General features: G+C 38.5%; 1 protein-coding gene across 1 annotated transcript; it reads right to left on the bottom strand.

The window, feature by feature from the left end:
- Positions 1-52: 52 nt before the first annotated feature.
- Positions 53-11,554, bottom strand: cunh16orf89 (chromosome unknown C16orf89 homolog). The gene is made up of 8 exons (XM_038305630.1): positions 11,287-11,554; positions 9,635-9,787; positions 8,256-8,406; positions 8,018-8,135; positions 6,398-6,560; positions 4,629-4,733; positions 3,317-3,406; positions 53-454 (listed from the first exon to the last, which is right to left on the bottom strand). The coding sequence occupies exons 1-8, from the start codon at positions 11,537-11,539 to the stop codon at positions 351-353; spliced, it is 1,137 nt and encodes a 378-aa protein (XP_038161558.1). The 5' UTR covers positions 11,540-11,554; the 3' UTR covers positions 53-350.
- Between the last annotated feature and the right edge of the window lie 128 nt (positions 11,555-11,682).

The following is an 11,682-nucleotide window of genomic DNA, read 5'->3' as shown; positions in this document are numbered from 1 at the left end:
GAAACAAAATACATTGGATTGTTTTTACCTTTTTTTAGAATGACTCCAACCTGAATGACTCAGAATTTTCACCAACAACATTTTCTGTCAGTAAAACCAGAAACACGTCCTGCAGCTTTTCTCTTACAGCTAATCTAAAACAAAAGGCAGTAAATAAAACAGACCAATGGATGCATGCAGTATTTGGTAACAACATGGATTATTTCTCGCGTCAAAACTGACACAATTTAATATTTATCAGATAAGACATTATTTTAACTTCTGAATGAACTAAATGTAATCCCGTTTTATTTGGACAAAGACACAAACGTCGCAGCATTTTTAAAAAAATGAACAGAGATAAGTTCAGTTCAGGACAGCGGCCTCTTGGTGATGTCCTGCTCTGTCAGGTGAAAGTTCAGGTATCCTCCCAGAGCGCCGACCGCCACCGCCGTCATGTGGCTGGAGCAGCCGTCTGTAAACGACACAAAAACATCCGGTTGGATCATTAAATCATCCGCTATGAAGTTCAGCTCATTCTGGGACACAAAGCAGAGCTGAACCCAAACTTTTCTGTTTCAGGAAGCTAAAAGTTTTCAGCTGAAAGGTTGTTTAGGTTGGAGCTCAGATATCTCCATCAGTAGAAGGTGATTAAAGAGCAGTTAGAGGCAGTGTTGTGGTCAAGACCACCTAACCCGAGACCAAGACCAGCACCAGTATGTGACAATAAAATGTGAAACATTAATAAAATCACTAACATTGGTCTAAAAGACCCAAAATCACATAAAAACACCTAGATATTTAACACACAGAACTGGAATAAACATAAACATCTTTTAAAGGAATAGTACACCCAAAACATGATTAGCCTTCATTTTCTACTCACCCCCATGCTGAACAACACTCTGGAGTACTTTTTTGATATCTCAAATGCATCTGGAGATCTGGGAGGCTTCTTGCTGTCTGCTGACATTCAAATAATGGAGGTCCATGGCGCCCGAGGCAGAAAGGTCCATAAAAGTCCACAAAAAACGTTTCAATATTCCTCCATACTGCTCGTCCAATGTATTCCAAGTGTCCTGAGTGGGTAGCATCCAGAATTTACTCGAAATAAAGTCATTTAGAATGTTTTTAGAGCATAAACAGTAGTGTATAGGATTTCCTGAAAGCGCGTTCACGACGCTACAGAAACCGCGGCAGACCAACCCAGATGAAAGTGCGCATTCAGCTCGGCAAAGAACTCATGCTCTTCCTCAACACTGAAGTCCTCAAACATTTTTCTTTCGTTGTTTCTTTCTTTGCACAGGTAAACAGCACATTTCTTCTTCTATGCTTGCATTATCGGCAGAGCAGACGCTGAATGCGCACTTTCATCTGGTTTGGTCTGCCGCGGTTTCCGTAGACTCGTGAACGCGCTTTTAGGAAATCCTATACACTACTGTTTATGCTCTAAAAACATTCTAAATGACTTCGTTTCGAGTAAATTATGGACGCTACCCACTCAGGACACTTGGAATACATTGGACGAGCAGTATGGAGGAATATTGACACGTTTTTTGTGGACTTTTATGGACCTTTCTGCCTCGGTCACCATAGACCTCCATTATTTGAATGTCAGCAGACAGCAAGAAGCCTCCCAGATCTCCAGATGCATTTGAGATATCAAAAAAGTACTCCAGAGTGTTGTTCAGCATGGGGGTGAGTAGAAAATGAAGGCTAATCATGTTTTGGGTGTACTATTCCTTTAAGTAATAAGTTGGACGTAGTCCCTACCGTCTCTGATAGTGAAGCGCTGCAGAACTTACATTGCGCTGTATGCTTTTTACTCAATGTTGCTTTACAAATATATTCTTTGGGATTTAAATAGTCGAATTTTATAACCGATGATTTGGCCGACATCTTATCCCGTTCTTAGAAAACCATTTGTGACTTTCAATTGAAGTGCTGCAGGCCGCGCGCAGGTGAAAGGGGGTGGGCGGGACAGCGGTAAAAAAAAAAAACAATGAGACAGGTTATTGCTTGGACTGGAATCCAAGCATCCAATAAAAAGAAGGATCTTAAAGAAACCGATAATATTCTGATGATTAGAGTTATTTCCACAGTTGTGGTCTTGACCGGTCTTGAAATAAAATGCAGAGTCCTCAGCGCCCGAGACGAGACCGAGACCATCAAAAAATGGTCTCAAGACCAAGACCGATCTTGGGTACTACAACACTGGTTAGAGGTTTTATTTTCTCTGAGAAGATACATCTTCTCAAAATTTGCTTCGACATCCAATTTTAATATTTTCATCAAACACTAATTAAGATTCATGTGGATCATTTTCACACTGGAAAAAAATCAAAATCTACATAATTCATTTTTTTCTTAAAATAGGTGCATTTGTTCTTGGATTGAGGAGGTAAAAGAGACATTTTCAATAAGAAAACACAATTACATTGTCTTATTTCAAGTGCATCTTATCTAATTATCTTATTTTAAGAGTAAAAATACTAATTCCATTGGCAAACTATCTTATTTACCTACTAAAATTAAGGGTAAATACACTTAATTTAAGGAATCTTTACTTTATCTGCTCAGTTTATTTATCTGACTGATGTCAGCTTTTCTCAAACCCCAAATTCTTGGTGGGAAAAGAGAAAGTAGAACTACTCAGAGTATCTGCTAACTACTCAGGGTAGGACGGTTTCACCTGCAAGGCCACACAATTCTCCTGAGATAGAGGTGTTTGTAGAGCAGACATAAGTTCTTCCAGCCAGATTCTTTCTCATGTTTATTCATAACATGTTAGTTTAACCAAAGTGTCTAATTAGTTTTGACTCTGACTACTTTCCATTATTGTGAGTGAGGAGGAACAGACTCTGTCCAGGCAGAACGGTGCTGATTACTGTGCAATAAGGGCCGTATGATGAACTGGTCTCTCTTTGCAAAGATAAAATAAAGTTCTGACTGAGTGAAATCCATCGATCTCTGTTTATTTAACTGGGATGAATAGTTGAATACTTTTTTCTCACTACACAGACATTCTCCTTTGGTTTGAGTGTTTGTATAAACTGGAAAAAATCGAAATCTAGATAAGTAATTTTTTCTTAAAATAAGTGCATTAGTTCTTTAATTGAGGAGGTAAAAGAGACATTTTGCCAATGGAACAAGACAATTTACACTTAAAATAAGAAAACACAATAGCATCGTCATATATGACGAACTTCTCGACTCATTGACATTTAAACCTATGACAATAATCTCTTAACCACGTTAACGTCCAAAATGGAGGATATCAATGCGGAAACCGGCTGCAGTTACGCCATCATGTTATTTAGAGATGAAGGAAACTGACCTGGAAGTATCTTCTCCCTCCGTTTGACTCTCCTGTGAGGCTGAAGCTGCTCCAGCAGCTCATCTCCGATAATCTGCGAGATGAAGCTCTCTGGGAAAAGATGATAAAAACAGCAGCTCGTCAGAGAGACGCCTCAAAGCCACCGACAGATGTCGTTGGGTGATCAGGGGTATATAAGAGCTAAAAAAGGCATGTAAGCCCGGCGGGCCCGGTACAGGGCCCAACTGACACCAGCTGATGGCTGTTTATTTATAGAAATGGCTAAAAAAAAACCAGTCACATGGTGTTTCATCCACACACCTTCCAAATGGGACTTTAAAGTTTCTAAAACATTTTTCAAAATAATTTTTTCACAAATACGTTTTGTTTCATAGCTGTGTCAACAAATAAAATTAGATTTAAAATTCCACCTGACGTGCAACAGCAGGTATTCATTTTAAGCCCCACACCCATCCCCCCGCCCCACAATGGCCGCCATCATTGGAAACTAGAGGCTCTGTCGCTACCCAATCCATCCCAGAAGCATGATTCGTTCTGCGCATGCGCATCCAGATATACGTCCGGCTCGTCCTCGATTTTATTTTCTTTGTCTCTTCCCGACCTGCACCGGAAATGTGATCCTACGCTACTTCCGCTTGCTAACTTTTTCGGCTTTGGACTTAAACATGAATCTATTCTTTTTTAGTTTTATGTTTTCGTTTCGTTTTAACCTTATGCTATAAAGTGCGTAATCTAAAGAAAGAAAACATGGTTTATTCGTATTTTGCCAGTCTGATGATGACGTCAGTGAAGCAGTTTAACGAGGAAAATGTAAAAAGCATACAAATTGTCTCACAAAAGTCATAAAACATGATTTTACAGATGTGTATTACTATTCTTTAGTGAGTTAAGGATAGAAATAAGTAGTTTTAGTACCATAATAACATTATGTAAGGACACCCGGATGAATATCTCTTGGCGCATGCGCAGAACAGATCGTGCTTCCGGGACGGATCGGGTAGTGACAGGCTCAGACCTTTCCAAGGAGGGGTCAGAGGTCATTGTGAGACCATTTCAGGTGATGTAACCGGCTTGCGTTACATAAGCTTGCTCTGTTATTCCTATTTCTATTCAGTTTAGTGATTTTATTGGTAAATTTCAATGAAACAACGGCTAAATCTCAGGAGCAAAGGCTTATTTAACGCTTTTGTACCCATCTGGTTTACTTTAAATTAGAGTTAATCTGCAAAAGAGAGAAACAACCTGATGGATCTCATCATGCTTACATGTTTAGAGCTTCTTAGAAACTCCTGGGAAAAAACCAAGTACTCACTGTCCCTCCCGAAACAGCCGACTTCATCGTCTTGCAGCCTGAGAATGTGCTGCAGCCAGTCGGTTTTGTGGAAATCAGAGAATCCAGCTAATCCACAAATTAGGACTGCAAACAAAAAGAAGAGGAAGGAAGTTTTGACATTTCTTCAAAGCACTTTTTGCAACAGAGCCCTCATATCAGGAAAATATGCAGTCAAATAAAAACTCCTCATGATCTCGGTGAAGAGTTTTGTTTTTTAATCTATGAAGCAGTCCTTCAAAGCGAAGCATTCACTGGCTGTAATGTTGCGGTCATGAAGATGTTGGAGCAGGACTGGGAACAGACCCGTCATGCAGACGACATTCTTTGTGGTGCAACTCCAAAATGCACCATGTCCCTCCACCAGGGGCGGATATAGGAAATGTGGGACCCTAGTCAAAGACAAGCAGGGGCCCTCTGAATGGAGAAGACATAAAACAGACTCATTCTACCCATTCTCTCTAATCCTGCTCCGTTGTTCAGGCCTCTGGATAAATGCAGAGAAGAAATCAGCGAATGGATGAACAAAATGTTCCTCAGCTGATTTAAACTAACCATTATTCTACAAATCGATTAATCCGTCCATTATTTTTACGATAAATAATCTGACGGCTAAAGATTCCTTAAAGAAGATTTTTCACTAAATTAAACCGGGTAAATCTAAAACTTTTCCACTTGTGGAGTTCTGGATAGAGCGGATTGACATGAAATTTCTTTTTGCAAAATGTTTATAAATATTTTTACAATTTTGATATAATTATTGCTCTAAGTGGGTCACTCTGTCAACTAAATGTATTTTATAGAGTCTCTGTACTTCAGGTAATGATTAATCGATTACTAAATTAAATGATTAATTCACTAATTGATTAATCCCATTAATTGTTTCAGCCCTAATTTAAGCTAAAGTGAGTTTTAGGACCAATAGGAAGAGCATTTCAAAGTTAGCACCCAGCTTCAGCTGGAGAGAAGCAATCAGGCTCCATAATCTGGACTCAGATTATAATCAGCCTGAACCTTCAGAGGCTCATAAAGACAGGAACAAAGTGGACCTTCTATCACCTGAAGAACATCTAAAGGATTAAAGGTTGAAATGTTGAAAAACTATTTCCTGTTTCACTCGTCTTTAGGAGAATTGATCCCTGCAGCTGATCCAGAACGCTGCTGCCTGCGTCCTCACTAGAACTAAGAAACTGGAGAACATCAGCCCAGATTTGAAAATTCTGTGATTTATAAAATACTTTAATAAATCACTGAATGGCTGAGCTCCAAAATACATTATAGACTGGGCAGAGGAGAAGACAACACATAGAACAGCCCCGTTCTACAGATAGATGATTGTTAATAGAATAGACATCCATTATCTGTTCTAGGTTTTGTCCCTTTTCTTCTTGTTTTCCTCTCTATGTTTTGTACTCAGCTGACTTTTCATGCTGTCTCTAAAGGAATGAAAGATTTTTTCCAAGCACTAAGCTCACTTAGCTGATTGCTCCTTCCTGTGTTTCCAAAAAGGCCAAAGTAAATAACCCAGTCCTTCTTTTCACTGTAGAATGGGGGTTTCTGTCCACTGTGAGGGATGTGCAAAAAAATACTATGTTAAAATGTTCTTGTAACCATTAACCGTCTGTTGAGCTTCTGATGTTTGTGCGATTTTGCCTCTGCACTTGGAAAATAATGACGGCAAAGAAAGTACCGGTTTAAGAGCAAATATAGAAAGCGCATCATTGGGACAAAAAGGGAGGGAAGCTACTCACTGTTTTCAATGAAGATGTCAACCGTTTGTTCGGTTAAACTATTGGCGACGATGTCCTGGTTGGCCTTCATCATGTTGGAGCAGAAGATGTCTTGGTAGTTCTGTTCCGTCATGTTGGCTCTGGACGCTCGAGTGTCACCTTTCAGCAAGTTGTTACATCCTTTCTGCGATAACGACACGGATCGGTTACAACCTGAGGATCAGCGATGGAGGTTCGTAGTACTGAGATGGAAATGTAGGGGGCGCCGTTTGTGCAGCTAAGCCGTAAAAAATTAGGAGCAATATTTATGGTTATTTAGCGTGTTTTAGGAGAAAAATAAGGGGTTATTTTTTCCAAGTCATTTTTTTTTACTATGTCATTCATTCATTTATAAAAATCTTACTTTGTTATATAGATATTTAGTTTGGAACTAAATAAATATTTACTTTGCAAAATAAATATTTAGTTTCTTAAATAAATATTTAGTTTCTTAAATATGTATTAAGGTACAAACTAAATATTTATTTTGCAGCTTAATATTTTTTTTTTTTTACAAATTTAATATTTAATTTGCAAACTAAATATTTATTTTGTAGATAAAAATTTATTTAACAAACTAAATATTAAATTTGTAGCCTAATTTTTTTTTTAAACTTAATTTTTTTTTACAAACTTAATATTTATTTAACAAACTAAATATTTATTTTTTAGCTAAATATTTTTTTTAAACTTCTTTTTTTTTTTACAAACTTAATATTTATTTAACAAACTAAATATTTATTTTTTAGCTAAATATTTTTTTTTAAACTTCATTTTTTTTTACAAACTTAATATTAATTTAACAAACTAAATATTTAATTTGTAGCTTAATATTTGTTTTAACTTAAATTTTTTTTTACAAACTTAATATTTATTTAACAAACTAAATATTTATTTGCAGCTTAATATTTTTTTTTACAAATTTAATATTTAATTTGCAAACTAAATATTTATTTTGTAGCTAAATATTTATTTAACAAACTAAATATTAAATTTGTAGCCTAATATTTTTTTTAAACTTAATTTTTTTTTACAAACTAAATATTTATTTAACAAACGAAATATTTATTTTTTAGCTAAATATGTTTTTTTAAACTTATTTTTTTTTTTACAAACTTAATATTTATTTAACAAACTAAATATTTATTTGCAGCTTAATATTTTTTTTTACAAATTTAATATTTAATTTGCAAACTAAATATTTATTTTGTAGCTAAATATTTATTTAAATAACTAAATATTTAATTTGTAGCTTAATATTTTTTTTTACAAACTAAACATTTAATTTCCAAACTAAATATTATATAACAAAGTAAGATTTTTATAAATGAATGAATGACACGGTGAAAAAATAACCCTTATTTTTTTCTTAAAACACGCTAAATAAATATAAATATTGCTCCTAATTTTTGACTTTACAAATGGCGCCCCCTAGAAATGGAAGTTGTGTGTTTAACCAATCAGATGCTCCCTGTGGAGTTCCTCTATTGTTCCTCTACTGAAGTAAAATCTTCTATCCATGACAAAAATGAAACTAAAATGTATTTTTCAGTGAAAAGCAACGGCTTAAGATGATTTCTGCTTATTTATTAAAGTTTTTACCATTCGGCCAATCATAAAGTAGAGCAGCTGGTGGGACAGAGAGTAACATGGACAACCGAAACGAGTCATGGTGTCGCGGCAGGGTTTGGTGACGATGCAGGGCGTCCCGTTCATCTTCCTGTTCAACCAGAAACACATCAACCAAACAAAAGGGGGTGCTTTAAAACTGCAGCTAAAAATGCATCTGAATATTTCAGAGCAGAAACCTTCTGCTGTATCTAATCTCTTCTGGTCATACCAGGTCCCCAGCAGCAGAGTCAGGCACTTGTCGCTGAGCTGCTCATCATAGCACTCGGATGTCAGGGTGGACGGGTAAACCAGGCTGGGATCAGTGGTGCGCCACTCCTGAGGAATCGTCCAAAACGTCCAAGTCAGCAGAGGCTCGAACTCTGAAAAGAAAGAATGGGAACTTCTCTGAGTTCTGAGGATTCAGACGAATCTTAGTTCAGATTAATCCACTTTGCAAAGCAGATTTGATCCGATCGTTTTAAACATTAATGCGGTAGAAAAAAAAAAAAAAACAGAGGCCAAAAAAGCATCCCTGTGGAACACCATGGCTGTACTATAGGAACTATACAGTGAACTTTCTAGGGAACGCAGTTAACTGACCGTTCAGACAGATGATCACTGCTTTTTGCTCCGGTGGAGGAGAATCGCTGCTCCTCCTCCACCGCGCCGTGCCTGCGCCATCTTTGTTATTAGTCCCCGCTGTCGGGCAGCGTCCGCCTATGGCGATAGCAGGCCGCTGTGACAGCAAATCCCAGAATGCTTTGGGAGGAGAGCTCTATAGAGTTGGAACTATAGTGGACTTTATAGTGAACTTGGTTAACTGACCGTTCAGATAGATGATCACTGCTTTTGGTCACTAACTCCTCCTCCACTGCGCAATGGCTGGGCTCCCCACTAGGCCCCCTGCTGGGCTCCCAATGGGCCCCCTGTTGGGCTTCCCCACTGGGCCCCCTGCAGGGTCCCCGTGCTGGCCCCCCGGTTGGGCCCTCCAATGGGCCCCCTGCTGGGCTCCCAATGGGTCCCCTACTGGGCTCCTGACTGGGCTCCTCCGCTGGGCCCCCTGCTTGGATCCCCACTGGGCCCCCTGCTTGGATCCCCACTGGGCCCCCCGTTGGACCCCCTGCTGGGATCCCCACTGGGCCCCCTGCAGGGTCCCCGTGCTGGTGCCCCGGTTGGGCCCTCCAATGGGCCCCCTGCTGGGCTAACCCCCTGGGCCCCCTGGTAGATTCAGTGTAGAATCCCCACTGTGTGGAAGTTTCTCTGATTAATTCCATATTATTTATGTTTGAGATGGTAGGAAAGAGTTTTTTCAGGTTGTTCTCTGGCATCTATTGACTGTGGGGCCTCAAGCTACCGACGGTTCCTCTGGTTCTCTCTCCACTGCAGCACCGGAGCTCCGGTTCTAGGCCAGCCTGGACTGTCAGAGATCCGGTTCTGACAGAACTTCTGGGTCAAAGTTCATCTAACTCATCTGGAGGAGTATTTTTTTTGTCCCTCCCATTTCAAAGAGCGGCCATAGGGGCCTGAGTCAGACCTCAGATTTCTGATTAAACTCTCTTAGACACTGAAAGCAGGTTTAATCTAGACTCCACAGCTCTGCTTCCTCACCTCTGTAATATTTGGGGTCATTCAGCTTGAGAGCGGCGACCGCCTTCTCCAGGCTTTGATCGAGACGATTCAGCAGTGTGACGGCGGTGGTCCTCTGAGCCCAGCTGAGCGGGTCGGTGTGAGGCCAAGTCCGCACCGCCTCCTTCAGCTCAGCTTGGACACGGAAAAAAATCAAAAACATTTTTCTTCTTCAGACTTAAATCTTTTCTGCATCTTGATGTGTTTATTCTGAGAATATTTACTAGATGAATTCTTCCGTTATTTTATCTTTGTTTAGATATTCCCAGGCTTTCGGTAGTTCGCTTTAAATGTTTCAAGTCTAATTTCAAAATTAGAAAGAAAAGGTGAGAGAGCAAAGAAATCATTTTTTAAATGATAACATAATAAAAAAAAAGATTAAAGTAATGCAAACGCTCTGTGTGAAAAAGTAATGATAGACATTCAGCTACATTAGACCCAGACCATCACACCACCACCACCGTGCCTGAATGTTAAAGCAAAAGTTAAAAGCAAATATTTCATATAGAAATAAATAAGTAATACTATAAGGTTAAATTGTTATTTATTTTTATATTTTATTTTATAAAAAAATTTACAAATTTAATTTTTTTTTTGCATATATTTACATGTATTTGTCATTTTAGGGACTCTTTTTTTATTTAAATATTTCTCTAAACCATTTTCAATTGGCATCAGATAACTTTTTATTTATATAATTCAAGTATGTAATTAATACACTGGGACTTGATCAACAGCCGATACCGCACCGTGACGTCACAAACCAGTAGGTGGCAGTAGTGTTCTTTGACAAACATGGATGCCTCCAGTAAAGAACATTCACATGAAAATTACTCTGAATTAAAAACACTGATCATTTATTGAACATGATGGAATCATTTAATATTTAGAGGACTTTTAGAAGATTGAATTCTGAATATTTTCCCATATTTATAAGTTAATTATTGGCAAATGACTTTTCTACATAGGAGCAGGTTGGTTTGGATATCACATATAAAAAAAATAAAGTCTTAATTCAGAAACTGCATTTAATGATCCAGAACATTTAACTCTGAAAAAAATTATTCTATAAGAAAATAGAAGAAAAACTTTTAAATCCAATTAGTTCTTCATTACACCATCATCTAAATATGTCACATGGCAGAACCCAGCCAGTAGGAGGAAATATGAATTATTAATGCATATAGTATTACATCCATGATCTCCTCCTGCTCTGCCCAGAAAAAAACACTTTATAAGGATTTATTAAACAAAAATAAACCTTTTCTCTTATTGATTAAAGCTGGAGGTGTTATAGTGGAAACATAAATTACAGTTTTAAAGCATTTATTTATTTAAAACTGAATAAATCTGATAAGATGACATTTAAATAATCAAATATCTGAACTGTTGGTCTATTTTAAAATAAAGCTGAGAAGAAATGCTACAGAAGATTATTATTTAAATGTGATTAACTTATTTATTGCTTTATTCGCAAACAGTCTGACAAATCCGGGTTATAATCATTTAAATCTAGAAAGAAAACAAACAAGGTGTTTTTTTTTCTTCCTCTGGTTTAAAAACAACAGCAGCTCCGCGCATGTCCTGCAGCTGCTCCTGCAGACCGACCCTGCAGACCGATCCTGCAGACCTACCCTGCAGCATGACGAAGCCCACCGCCCCGTCCAGGTTGATGTGCTCATGCTGCCGCTCCAGGAAGGACACCCCGCGGGACAGGCTGCCCAGGATGTCATCGATCAGCTCGGCCTGAGCTGCGACCAGCGCCGCGGCAACCAGAGCCAGGACGGTCCGCATCTTCCTCTGCAGGGAGGGACAGAGAGACAGCAGGACAGATGGTCCGATGTCCTCTACCAGGGGGAGGGCCAGCTCTGACGTCACACGGACCATCAGATTATTAATATTCAATCCCCCTGATGGATAAATTAAAGCCAAACTTGTTTTTGTGTTACTGGATATGACGCAGAATCAGAGCCAGACTGATCTATTTTCATCAGTGGCGGTTCTACACCAAATGGTCAACGTGTTTCCAT

This window comes from Cyprinodon tularosa, unplaced genomic scaffold, assembly GCF_016077235.1.
Source record: "Cyprinodon tularosa strain WSP-4 unplaced genomic scaffold, ASM1607723v1 ctg560, whole genome shotgun sequence".
NCBI lineage: Eukaryota > Metazoa > Chordata > Actinopteri > Cyprinodontiformes > Cyprinodontidae > Cyprinodon > Cyprinodon tularosa.
This window is presented reverse-complemented; position numbering and strand designations above follow the sequence as displayed.

What these genes read in the sequence shown, in the direction of transcription:
- cunh16orf89 (XM_038305630.1), bottom strand. Translation starts at nt 11,539, where the DNA reads ATGGTCCGTGTGACGTCAGAGCTGGCCCTCCCCCTGGTAGAGGACATC. An exon ending in TGACCCCAAATATTACAGAG is followed by an intron (nt 8,407 to 9,634) that starts GTGAGGAAGCAG and finishes CTTTCTTTTCAG; the next exon opens with AGTTCGAGCCTCTGCTGACT. An exon ending in GAGGGAGAAGATACTTCCAG is followed by an intron (nt 455 to 3,316) that starts GTCAGTTTCCTT and finishes TGTCGTTTACAG; the next exon opens with ACGGCTGCTCCAGCCACATG.